This window comes from Ursus maritimus, unplaced genomic scaffold (assembly GCF_017311325.1).
Source record: "Ursus maritimus isolate PB19 unplaced genomic scaffold, ASM1731132v1 scaffold_35, whole genome shotgun sequence".
NCBI lineage: Eukaryota > Metazoa > Chordata > Mammalia > Carnivora > Ursidae > Ursus > Ursus maritimus.
The window spans coordinates 19,513,780-19,527,014 of record NW_024426119.1 but is presented as its reverse complement, the minus strand read 5'-3'; the positions used below and the strand labels follow the sequence as shown (position 1 = coordinate 19,527,014).

General features: G+C 33.8%; 1 protein-coding gene across 2 annotated transcripts in view; it reads left to right on the top strand.

Moving 5' to 3' along the window:
• The window catches only part of UNC13C (unc-13 homolog C), a 538,361-nt gene that overhangs the window by 404,413 nt on the left and 120,713 nt on the right, over nt 1-13,235 (top strand). For both annotated transcript variants that reach the window (XM_008705990.2, XM_040620622.1), the window contains one exon: nt 6,659-6,785. In XM_008705990.2, coding sequence (XP_008704212.2) covers nt 6,659-6,785 — 127 coding nt within the window. The remainder of the gene's footprint in view (nt 1-6,658; nt 6,786-13,235) is intronic.

Genomic DNA, 13,235 nt, shown 5'->3' with positions numbered 1-13,235 from the left:
ATCTCTGATTTCTTCCCCTTCAGTTTTCATTACCTTCCCTATGGTCCTCTGCACTGTTTCTTATATTCCACATGTGAGTGAGATCATATGATAATTGTTTTTCTCCAGGTCACTTATTTCACGTAGCATAATATCCTCCACATCGTTGTAAATGGTAAGTATTCATCATTTTCGATGGCTGAGTAATATTGTGTGTGTGTGTGTGTGTGTGTGTGTGTGTGTGTGTGTATCCATCCATTCATCTGTCAAAGGACATCTTGATTCCTTCCACAGTTTGGCTATTGTGGACATTGCTGCTATGAACATTGGGGTGCAGGTGTCCCTTCGCTTCACTACAGATGTAAATACCCAGTTGTGTAATTGCTGGGTTGTAGGGTAGCTCTATTTTTAACTTCTTGAGGAACCTCTATACTGTTTTCCAGAGTGGCTGTACCAGCTTGCATTCCCACCAACAGTGTAAGAGGGTTCCTCCTTCTCCACATCCTCACCAACATTTGTTGTTTCCTGTCTTGTTAATTTTACCCATTCTATCTGGTGTAAGGTGGTATCTCATTGCAGTTTTCATTTGTATTTCCCTGATGCTGAATGATCTTGAGTATTTTTTCATGTGTCTGTTGGTCATTTGTATGTCTTCTTTGGAAAAATATCTGTTCATGTCTTCTGCCCATTTCTTCACTGGATTATTTGTTTTTTGGGTATTGAGTTTGATAAGTTCTTTATATGCCTTGGATACTAGCCCTTTATCTGATATGTCATTTTCAAATATCTTCTCCCATTCTGTAGGTTACCTTTTTAGTTTTTTGACTATTTCCTTTGCTGTGCAGAAGCTTTTTATCTTGATGAAGTCCCAAAAGTTCATTTTTGCTTTTATTTCCCTTGCCTTTGAAGACGTGTCTAGCAGGAAGTTGCTGTGGCCGATGTCGAAGATGTTGCGGCCTGTGTTCTCCTCTAGGATTTTGATGGACTCCGTCTCACATTTAGGTCTTTCATTCATTTTGAATTTATCTTTCAGTATGGCGTAAGAGAATGGTCCAGTTTCATTCTTCCGCGTGTGGCTGTCCAATTTTCCCAGCACCATTTTTTGAAGAGACTGTTCTTTTTCCATTGGATATTCTTTCCTGCTTTGTCGAAGATCAGTTGACCATAGAGTCGAAGGTCCATTTCTGGGCTCTCTATCCTGTTCCACTGATCTTTGTGTCTGTTTCTGAGCTAGTACCATGCTGTCTTGATAATCACAGTTTTGTAGTATTGCTTGGAGCCAAGCATTGTGATGCCACCAGCACTGGCTTTCTTTTTTAACATTCCTCTGGCTATTCTTGGTCTTTTCTGGTTCCATACAAATTTTAGGATTATTTGTTCCAGCTCTGTGAAAAATGTCAATGATATTTTGATAGGGATTGCATTGAGTGTGTACATTGCTCTGGGTAGCATAGACATTTGAACAAAATTTATTCTTCCAATCCATGAGCATGGAATGTTTTTTTTTATCTCTTTATGTCTTCCTCAGTTTCTTTCATAAGTGTTCTGTAGTTTTTAAAGTATAGACCCTTTACCTCTTTGGTTAGGTTTATCCGTAGATATCTTATAGGTTTTGGTGCAATTGTAAATGGGATCGATTCCTTAATTTCTCTTTCTTCTGTCTCATTGTTACTGTATAGAAATGCAACTGATATCTTTGCATTGATTTTATATCCTGCCACTTTGCTGAATCCCTGTATGAGTTCTAGCAATTTTGGGGTGGAGTCTTTTGGGTTTTTTATATGAAGCATCATGTCATCTGCGAAAAGTGAGAGTTTGACTTCTTTGCCAATTTGATTGCCATTTATTTCTTTTTGTTGTCTGATTGCTGAGGCTAAGACTTCTAGTACTCTGTTGAACAACAGTGCTGGGAGTGGGCATCCCTGTCATGTTCCTGACCTTAGGGGAAAAGCTGTTTTTCCTCATTGAGAATGATATTCACTGGGGGCTTTTCTACATGGCTTTTATGATATTGAGGTATGTTCCCTCTATCCCTACACTTTGGAGAATTTTAATCAAAGGATGCTGTATTTTGTCAAATGCCTTTTCTGCATCAATTGAGAGGATTCTTTGGTTCTTGTCCTCTTTTATTAATGTGATCTATCACATTGATTGATTTGCAAATGTTGAACCACCCTTGCATACCAGGAATAAATCCCACTTGTTCATGGTGAATAATCCTTTTAATGTACTGTTGGATCCTATTGGGTAGTATCTTGGTATTTTGACATCCATGTTCATCAAGGATATTAGTCTATAATTCTCCTTTTTGTTGGGGTCTTTGTCTGGTTTTGAGATCAAGGTAATGCTGGCCTCATAGAATGAGTTTGGAAGTTTTCCTTCAATTTCTATTTTTTTAAAACAGCTTCAGTAGAATAGGTATTAATTCTTCTTTAAATGTTGGTAGAATTCCCAACAGATGGGGAGCCATCTGGCCCTGGACTCTTATTTTTTGGGGGAGGTTTTGATTACCGCTTCAATTTCCTTGCTAGTTATGGGTCTGTTCAGATTTACTATTTCTTCCTGTTTCAGTTTTGGTAGTTTATAAGTTTCTAGGCATGCATCCGTTTCCTCCAGATTGCCTCGTCTGTTGGCATATAGTTGCTCATAACATGTTCTTAAAATTATTTGTATTTCTTTGGTGTTGGTCATGATCTCTCCTCTTTCATTGATGATTTTATTAATTTGGGTCTTTCTCTTCTCTTTTTGATAAGTCTGGCCAGGGGTTTATCAATCTTATTAATTCTTTCAAAGAACCAGCTTTTAGTTCCATTGATCTGTTCTTTTCTTCTGGTTTCTATTTCATAGATTTCTGCTCTAATCTTTATTATTTCTCTTCTCCTGATGGGGTTAGGCTTTATTTGCAATTCTTTCTCCAGCTGCTTTAGGGGTAAGGTTAGCTTGTGTATTTTAAGATTTTTCTAATTTTTTGAGACAGGCTTGTATTGCAAAATACTTCCCACTTAGGACTGCCTTTGCTGTATCCCAAAGGTTTCGAACAGTTGTGTTTTCATTTTCATTAGTTTCCATGAATTTTTAAAATTTGTCTTTAATTTCCTGATTGACCCATTCATTTTTTAGCAGGATGCTCTTTAACCTCCAAGTGTTTGAGTTCCTTCCAAATTTCCTCTTGTGAATGAGTTCCAGTTTCAAAGCATTGTGGTCTGAAAATATGTAGGGAATAATCTCAGCCTTTTGGTATCAGTTGAGACATAATATGTGACTCACTATGTGATCTATTCTAAAGAAAGTTCCATGTGCACTCGAGAAGACTGTGTATTCTGTTGAAAAGCCAAAGTCTTAATTGGAGATACAGTTTCATGAAAGAGACACATATATATTAAATAGTATTTCTTAAAGTAAAAAGTCTTATTTTATCTATGTGCCCTTTGACTCAAATTCCTCTTTGTGCACTGAACCACTACTCACAAATCATTTCTCTATTGTTCACCTAAAGCATGAAGTTGGGGCTAAATTCACCTCCTCCAAGAAACAGCATCCTCCTGTGCATATCAAATCATGACACTTGCCATGTCGTATTAAATGTACTATTCTATGTCACCCTTCCTGAGCTCTGTGCACTTAATCTTTATATTCACAGTGCCTCCCACAGAACCTAGCACAAGATAAATGCTCAGTAAACATTTTTGATACTAGCTGGAACTGGGTTACCCTTACTTTCAGGATTCTGTTAATGTGCAAACACTCTTGGAAGAGGTAACACATCACATCAGACTCACCCCTAACATTTGCAAAGTCAAGAACACAAATGAGACCCACATAACATAGACCTAAATATTTGTAATTTCTAAATCAAGCTAACAAACTGTTAAATAAAATGTAGCTCAATATTCCTACCTCAACAAATAAACGTGCTTTTATATTGATGAGATTAAAAATGCAACACTTCTTTTTTAATATGCTGAAAGTTGGCAAAATATCAAAGATAATACAACTTAATTATCAATACGTATATTTAGCTGTTCTGAGTGATAGTGTTTAGGTTTTCAAACTAAAGATATAAATGTCATAAATTATTATATTTTTCTTTCAGAAAATATGTATTTTCATCTTTATTTTAGCATGGTTACAGATTATGCAGTTATAATAAAACATTTTAAAAGTTTTGCATTCTATCTACAGTCATGCCAAATAATACAACTTTCCCCAAGTCACATGATGTCTGCTCTCTACAATTTTTTCCTGGTTTAAAAAATTTAAATATACCTTGTCATTGAACTCTTTTCTATTTCTTTTCAGCCTTTTTTTTTCTTTTCTGAGGTCCACTTACAGTTTACACACATTCTTAATATTTAAAGGGTTAAAAAATAAAATGTTATTCAAAATTGATATGATTTGAATAAAGATGTAAACTATAAATACAAAAAATTTAAAATTATTTCCATGTGTGTTTTCAGATACAGTTCATATATGGTTTGCAGAACATTACTTTCTTCTCAGATATTTAAAAATATTTATTAAAATGAGGACAACATGCAATTATCATCTTATATAAATTTTTATGTAAATCATTTGAATAAACCAAAATTTAATGAGTTAGAACTCATAAATCCAAATTTCAAAAATAAAGCTATTGATAATTCTAGAATTCAGCAGATACCCAGTTGGCAAGGAATATGAGGCTTCATGTATATTACATCTAGAACTACACATATACAAACTTTGAGAGTAATGTGAATTATTTCGTATTCTAAATATTCCCTGGCCAGCAAGTGCACCTGTTTTGCATGCTGAATTGATTCACGAGTGCCTTCCAATGAATAAATTGAAACCAAAGAAAATGGGTGCTTATTAAAACTTGAAAATAATACTTTGTTATTTCGTAACCTATTGCATTTATGCCATCCAGAGAAAACCTGGTGAGTTGGTTCACACTTTCTCTTACTTAAATGCTTCCATAGCTCAAATTTCTTCCTATACTCCAAAGCAGTATTTATTACCATTGTCAGCAATTGCAGTCTGCAAACCTTAGTAGCATTTGGACATAGTCACCTTTTGTTTTTATCCAAAGTGTTTCTGTGGGGCTTACAGGGTGTTTATAAGAGCAGGTGGCATTAGTCACAAGAGCAGATGTTTTGGGTTCTGGCTTACTGTGTCGGCACCAAGTGTGAGATCCCAAGTGACAGAGGAATCCACAATCTATTTAATTTCTGAGTTTGTATTTGTGATGAGTAGAGCCCTCTTATTGTGTTGGTCCTAGGGCAAGGATCTTCTCCTGTCTGGTTTCAGGGTAGTATTGAATTAAATCCCTACCTATGAGATATATATATATATATATATATAAATGTCTTTTATATATATAAAATAAATGTCTTCCCTTAATGTGGAGGGATACTAGACATCTGAGGAGAGGGGTAGGGGAGAATGAACGTTAAAAGAAAGAATGAATGGAATAAATTTGGAGGGAGTTGAAGCAAAACATCACCTAGTTCATAATTTTATTTGGGAGTTTAGTCTAGAAGTATTATTTATTCATGTTTCTGTGTATATATGTGTGCTTTCTCTGCTCTACAAATTGTCTTGAATTAATCATTGTTTAGATACTTTGAAAATGTTCAATTTGTGATTGTGTTCCCTCTTGTGTTTATCATTGGGATTTAAGTCCTCTATAGTTGGGTTTTAGAAAGCAAAGATGTCCTCAATTTGTATAACAATTTAATTGCTTCAGTTAGTATTTTCAGTCTGGAATATAAAGCATAGAATGTCTCAACTATAAATCAGAACCCTCGACTTTAAAAAAAAAGATCCATAGACTTCAACCAGAACTTCTTAGAGGATGCGCCAACATAAATATATTCTGGGATATTTGGGGTTTGCTTATATCTATACTTATGGCCAGAATTTGGCAAAGATACTAATATTGGGGGCATGGGAGGAGCAGAGATAAACATGTTCAGTAATATTATTACTTGTCTCTGTTCCCCAGTACTATATATCCAGATTAAAGAAAAAAAAAAGAGAGAAATAGTTTTAAGCTACACTTTCTAAGCAAGAGAGAATAAATGTCACATATTAGGAAATCCTGTTAAAGAAATGTCAAAAAAAAAAAAAAAGCCACAGGGTGGAAAATAATTTTAGCTGAACTTAATATGGGAAGAAGAGGTCATCTGGCTTAGAAGTTAGATTTCCTCTCCTTTTCAACTCAATTCTTTAAGTGTTAAATATCCCCGCCAGAAATGTGATCTACTAATTCACATTTTCAGTATTTATCAAGGATTATGTCTCCTAGTTTGGTTCATGTTTTATCCATGCTTAGAGTTTTAATTCTTTCTGGAGCTTTGTTTGCAGCAGGCTAGTGGTCAAAATATGAAAGCTTGCAAATAAACAGAAGATTTTTGGTATGTTATCACTCTTTACATCAGAATTCTCATCTTTTTCAGGAAGGCACATTAAGACATTCACGTTACCACTCATTACTACTTGATCTTTTCTACATAGGATCTATGGTACTCTTTAGATTTTGTAAAATTTCAGGTCTGTCTTTAACAATTCCTTTTGCTTTTACCTCAAATACACTATTCTCTTCCTTTTTAACGTACTACTAATAAAAGTAGATTGGAATACAGCAGCATTGTTGGCAAACCAAACTTTATTAAATGTTTGATTTTATCTGTTACAGAACATGAGAAGCAGCGGTTATGCAAGAGCACCGATTATATGAATTTGCATTTCAAAGTGAAATGGTTTTATAATGAGTATGTGCGAGAACTTCCTGCCTTCAAGGATGCCGTTCCTGAATACTCCTTGTAAGTACTGATTTTCACCCCCAAGTTCTCAATTCATAGTCCTGTAAAAATCATACCTGAATTATGCAGCCTTAAAATCTCTTCTCATAGTCTTTGCTTGAATGCAGCCATTTCTATTATAAAATTAATATTAAATGACTTGCAATTCTTTGGGGCCACATTTAATTGAATTGTGTTATATTTTTCAACTATGCCTTACTCGGATATTCAACTCAAAGAAAAAGAAATACAAAACAGGATATGGCTCACATGATGAGGTTATTTTCTGTGAAAGTGCTCAAACTCAGATTTTATTGGGAAAATAGGGTATTTGTATACTGAGCTTCATAATCAGACTTTTCCTTCCATTTAAACAAAAAATATCTTAGAAATTTATATTTCTAAATACAAGTTATTAAACAGGTAACATTTTCATAAACATGCCTGCATCAAATACATTTCCAAGCGCGTGTAATACTCTGCATCTGACATTTTGCTGAATTCTGTTTCATTCTGTTGAGGAGGGGCGTCCATATACCGGCACCGTGCCAAGTGCTATAGGACAGTAGTGAGTGAGATAAAGACCTCACCCTGAAAGAAGCTTGTACTTGATGAGCTACTGATAAGTACGAAACTCATGATACAGTAAGGCAAAATTAACTAAGTACTAATTCAAGGAACACAAGCAAAGTACAGTGCGTTCTCCCAGAAGAGAGACGTCACCCTATTTGGAGGACCTTACATAATCTTTATGAATGGAGTAGCATCGATGTAGACTTTGAAAATTTGGCCAGTTTATGGCAAGAAAGGCATTTAGATCGAAAGGAAAGTTATGGGCATTATTATGGAAGTAGGAATCTATGGGCTATGGTCCATGGGAAGTGTCATTACAGTGGGGTATAGGGTATGTTTACAAAATGAGGTAGGTAGGAAACGTAGTTTTGGACCGGATTATTATAAATAAATACTGTGAAGCTTGCCCCACGTTCCTGAGGCATTATAGGCATTGGACGAGGCAGAGAATGGGCAACGGGAAAGAGATTTAGAAGATAGCGAGTAATGTAATGGTGAGATTAGAACTTCCCTTTAATATGACTTTTCTCATAGAAGTTTATAAGTTTCAGTGGGATACTGGGAAAGTTAAAAGTTTGTACACATTAGAGTGATTGTAGTAAGAATGTAAAGGATGAGTATGTGTGGGAAAGAGATTTCAAGATAGAATTTACATAATTTGTCAACTAATACATATGAGGATAAAAGAAATAGGGAGGAATTAAAGAAGAAGCATATGTGCCTAAGCAGCTGGTCATAGTGACTTGGAATAGGGAAGTAAAGAAAGATGCTGTTAGCCGGAGACTTCTGCTTTCACTCTGTCTAGAATAACTAAACTACACTAACTAAAATCAGACTGACATGTCCGCCAAACACCAGTATAACAGCTGAATAAAATTAAACAGCATCAGAGAGCAATCAAGGCAATGAGGAATTGAGAAACTATGGTCCCTGAGAAAAGAGAAATGCATTGAGGTGAATCCTAACTGTATTTGCTGCAATTTTTTTCCTCCATCCTCCCTGCTCCCATGCATTTGCCAATTTGTGATTCAGGTCATTGTGACCAAACAGAGAACAGTAGCCTCGCTTGTAGCAATGTCCGTGGGGTAGAGAAATAAACGTTGGTGTTCAGTACTATGAAGGCTGCTTGGACTTATAGGACCAAAGTCCTAGAGAAATGCAAACCACAGAAGAGTAAGCACGTGCACCTTGAGTATAGCTTTCTCCCTGAGGTATTTTCTGATTCTTAATCTACCCATGTGCAGAGACTGAGACAAAAATAAGTAAGTATAGAAAGCAGGCACTGAGAGATTAAAACTTAAGTAGACACTTCAGCATCTTCACAATGCTGGGGAGACAAAAATTAGATTCCACTGCTGTGGAATTAGAGGTGAACACTTCTTAATAAACAAGACTTCCCAGATTTTCAGGTGAGATCCCTGAGGGCTCTGCGCTAGAAATAAGAGCTAGAAATAGCCCAGCCTCAAACTCAGCGCTGTCTACTTTATGACCATCTCCCTGCAAATACAAGGAAAAATTTAGATTTTCTCTAGTGGAAATGACCAATCAAAGGTTCGACATTTTTTCATAGACAATGTATAATACTCAACAAAAAAATTAGAGACTGTCAGGCAACAAGACCAAATGAGTAAAATCCAAGAGAAAAATAGATATTAGGCATATCAGACATAGACTTTGATCTAAACTTCAAAATGTGAGAAAATTTCAACAGAAAAATAGGATTTATAAGAATAAAAACTACAGAACTGAAAAAGGATGAAATTAGGAATGTAATAAATGGGCTTAAATAGCAGATTATACATATCAGAAGAGGGAATAAAAGAAATGGAAGACAAATTTGGAAAAAATATCCATATGAAAACAGAGGGAGAAACAAACAAACAAAAAAGAGCAAAATGTAGAAGAAAGAATCAAACAAGGGATATATGGGACAAATTGTAAAGCTCTAATGTGCAAAGAATTGAGTCCCAGGAAAGGAGAAGAGACAAGGAATAGTACCAGAGCAACATTTGGTAAGATACTAGGTGTGTATTTTGCAAAATGGATGAAAAACATGGAGCTACGTAGAGCTCAAGGATGTCTATAAATCCTGGGCAGGATATTTAAATGCAAGGAAAACTACCTGTCATTACATCATAGAAAATTGCTTAAACCAGAAAAGGAAAAAAAAAAAATCTTCCCATTTACTGGAGTCAAGGAAGGTAATAACACTCTTGGATGATTGTTCAATAGGAGGGACTGAAACCAGAATACACGGCAGTGATATCTTGTAAGTGCTAAAAGAAAACAACTAATAATTTAGAATTCTATAAGCATCAAAAATGTCCTTTCAAAACAAGGTGAAAACAAGTATATTATATAACTGAGAAGCTAAAAGAACCCATTTCCAGCAGACCTTCATCAAAATATATAAGCCATACTTTTCAGGTAGAAAGAAAATGACTGAAGATAAAAATGCGGTAATACAGTAAATAATAAAAAGCATTAGAAAAGGTAAGCAAAGAAGGACACTTAAAAATACATGAACTATTTAAAATAAAAAAATCTGTGGAAGAAAATATACATAGAATTAAAGTACAAGACAACAGTAGCATAAAAAGATAGAAAAGCAATAAATGGAGTTAATATGTTATAAGATTATAAGATCCTCAAACTGTTTAGAAAGTGTAAAATACTCAATTTAAAAATCCTCTAATATGTCATGGATGGGTGTTATAATTTATAGTGTACCCCCATAAGTACTATGCATCCATAAAACAATAGGATGAAGGGAGAGTGAAACAAACATACCTAACGGTAGGAAAGGAGAATGCAAAAAATAAAGAGCAGGCAGGAAATTTAGGAGGATGGGGGAAGTTCTTTAACTATATATCATATTCTCAGTAGGTTTCAGTAGTTGAAGATATGCTGGCCTCAAAAAATGATTTAAAAAGTGCTCCTGTCTTATCTGGAACCGTTTGTATAATATTGGTGATATTCTTTTTTTTTTTTTTATTTAAATTTATCAGAAATTTAAGCATAAATATTAAACAAAAATGGATTAATACTCTAGTCAACAAATACTGTCCTACAGATAAAATAGTTAATCCCAGACTATCTTGCTTATAATTTATTCATGTAAAACATAAGCATCTAGAAAGGTTAAGTAAAAGGATGAAAACAATAATTGAGATAAAATTTTCACAGCTATACTAATATTAAACAAAATAGACTTCAAAATAAATATAATAATAAAACAATTTTGAGAGAGAAATATTTCATGATTAAAGAAGCAATTCAAAAAGGTGTATCAGTTGTAAATGTATCTCATAACATGTCGACAAAATATATAAAGCAAAAATTGTCAGAATGAAAAGGAAAAATCAGTAACTCAAGAATTCTACTTGGAGATTACACTTCTTTGAGCACCTGAAGAATCAGACAAAAAAAGTCAGTTAACATACAGAAGTTCCAACAACATGAATAACACACTTAAAGATATTTATCTATCAGTATCTGGTCACCTAGAGTTTCCACAATTTTTCATGAGAATTGTTTATACACACACACACCTATTTACAATTTGACCAACAATGACAAAACACACATTGTTATCACATGCACATGGTACATTTACCAAAATAGACTATTTGCTGAACCATAGAGCAGGTCTAATGGATTTTAAAAGATTGAAATAAATACTGTATAGTCTTGGACTGCTGTGGAATTAAGCCAGATATCAACTCCAAGAAGGTAACTAGAAAATGACCAGATAGGCAAATTAAGCAGAACTCTCTAAAACCTGAGTAAAAAAGAAATCAGTGTAAATTACAAAATATTTTGAACTAAGTGATAATAAAATATGGCATGTTGAAACGTATGATTGCAGCTAAAACAGGAAATAGAAGAAAGGGTGTAGCTTCTAATCCTATAGAGAGAAAGGTATAAAATCAATAGTATAAGACTAGTTTAAAAAACAAATTAAGTCAAAAGAAAGTAGAGGGAAAAAATGATCAATATGACCTGGAACAAAAATAAATTTTAAAATAGAAGAAATTGCAAAGCCAAAAGTTGAACAAACTTGAAAGACATGATAAAAATAAAAAAAGACTTAGCAAGGCCAATGGGAGAAAAAAAAAAAAAAAAGGAAAAACAGATGTCACAAGCTATTGTTACCTGAAAAGGACATCACTAAAGATCCAAAAAGATAAAACATTATTTATGCCAGTACATTTAAAAGTTAGACAAAATGTACCAATTCCTTTATATAACCTACCTAGCTAAAATTAAAAAAGATAAAATCTGAATCATAACTTTTAAAATTTGAATACACAGTTAAAAATCATGTCACAACAAAAACTCCAGGCTCAGATGGCTCCAAACAGAATTTTTCCAACTGTTTAAAGAAGAATATCACCAATATTATACAAACTGTTCCAGATAAGACAGGAGCACTTTTCAAATAATTTTTTGAGGCCAGCATGTCATCAACTACTGAAACCTATTGACAATATGATATATAATTAAAGAGCTATTTCTCTCTGAAAATATATTTAAAAAGTAAAATAAACTAAAATATTAGCCAATAGAATCCAATAGTTTATAAAAAGACTAACATGAGCAAGGGGTATTTATTCAATAGAAAATTAGTTTAACATTTTAAAAACAATGAATACAATTCACCACATTTAAGGAATAAAAGAAAATCCCTACAGTCATTACTCTAGGCACAGAACAATAACTTAATAAAATACAGTACCAATTTATTATAAAAATCTCTTAAAAGGTAATAGAAGGGAACTATCTTAATCTAATAAAAGATGTACTCTTTCAAAAAAAAACTATATAAACATTGTGCCTATTTTTAAACTTAAATGTAGTTGGTATACAATATTACTTTAGTTTCAGGGGTACAACATAATTGTTCAACATTTACAAACTATAAATGGATCAATACCATACATTTAGCTACTATCTGTCACCATGCAAAATTATATTTTTATTAATTATATTTCCTATACTATATATCATATCTCCATGTCTTATTTATTTCATAACTGGAAGTTGTACCTCTTAATACCCTTACTCTATTTCACCCATCCCTGCCCTCTCCTCACCTCTGGCAGCCACCAGTTTTTTCTCTCTCTCAGTGAATCTGTTTCTGTTTTGCATGATTTTTTCGTTTGGTTGGTTGGTTGGTTGTTTTTTTTTTTTAGATTCCACATGTAAGTGAAATCATATGGCATCTGTCTTTCTCTGACTTATTTCACTTAGCATAAAATCCACTCACGTCGTCACAAATGGCAAGGTTGCATTAATTTTTTTTGGCTGAGTAATAATCCATTGTATATCTGTACCACATCTTTATCCATTCTTCTATCATAAGATGGACACTTAGATTGCTTCCATATCTTGGCTACTATAAATAATGGTGTAATGAACATAATGGTGTATATGTCTTTTTGAATTACTGTTTTCATTTTCCTCAGATAAATTCCCAGAAGTGGAATCTCTGGATCATATGATATTTCTGTTTTTAATTTTTTGAGGGACCACCATAAATTTTTCCATAGTGGCTTCACAATTTTGAATTTCCACCAACAGGACATGAGGATTCCCTTTTCTTTTCATCCTTGCCAACACTTATTTATATGTATATAGTCATTCTTTCAAATGTTAGACCATATCTTGTGCTTTTGATTTGCATTTCCCTGATAAGTGATCTTAGCATCTTTTTGTGTGTCTGTTGGCCATCTGTATGTCTTCTTTAGAGCAATGTCTGTTAAGGTCCTCTGCCTATTTTTTAAATGGATGTATTTATATTGAGTTTGGTGAGGTTTTGTGTGTGTGTGTGTGTGTGTGTGTGTGTGTGTGTGTGTGTGTGTGTTTTGGACATTGACAGCTTATGTCAAATATTTG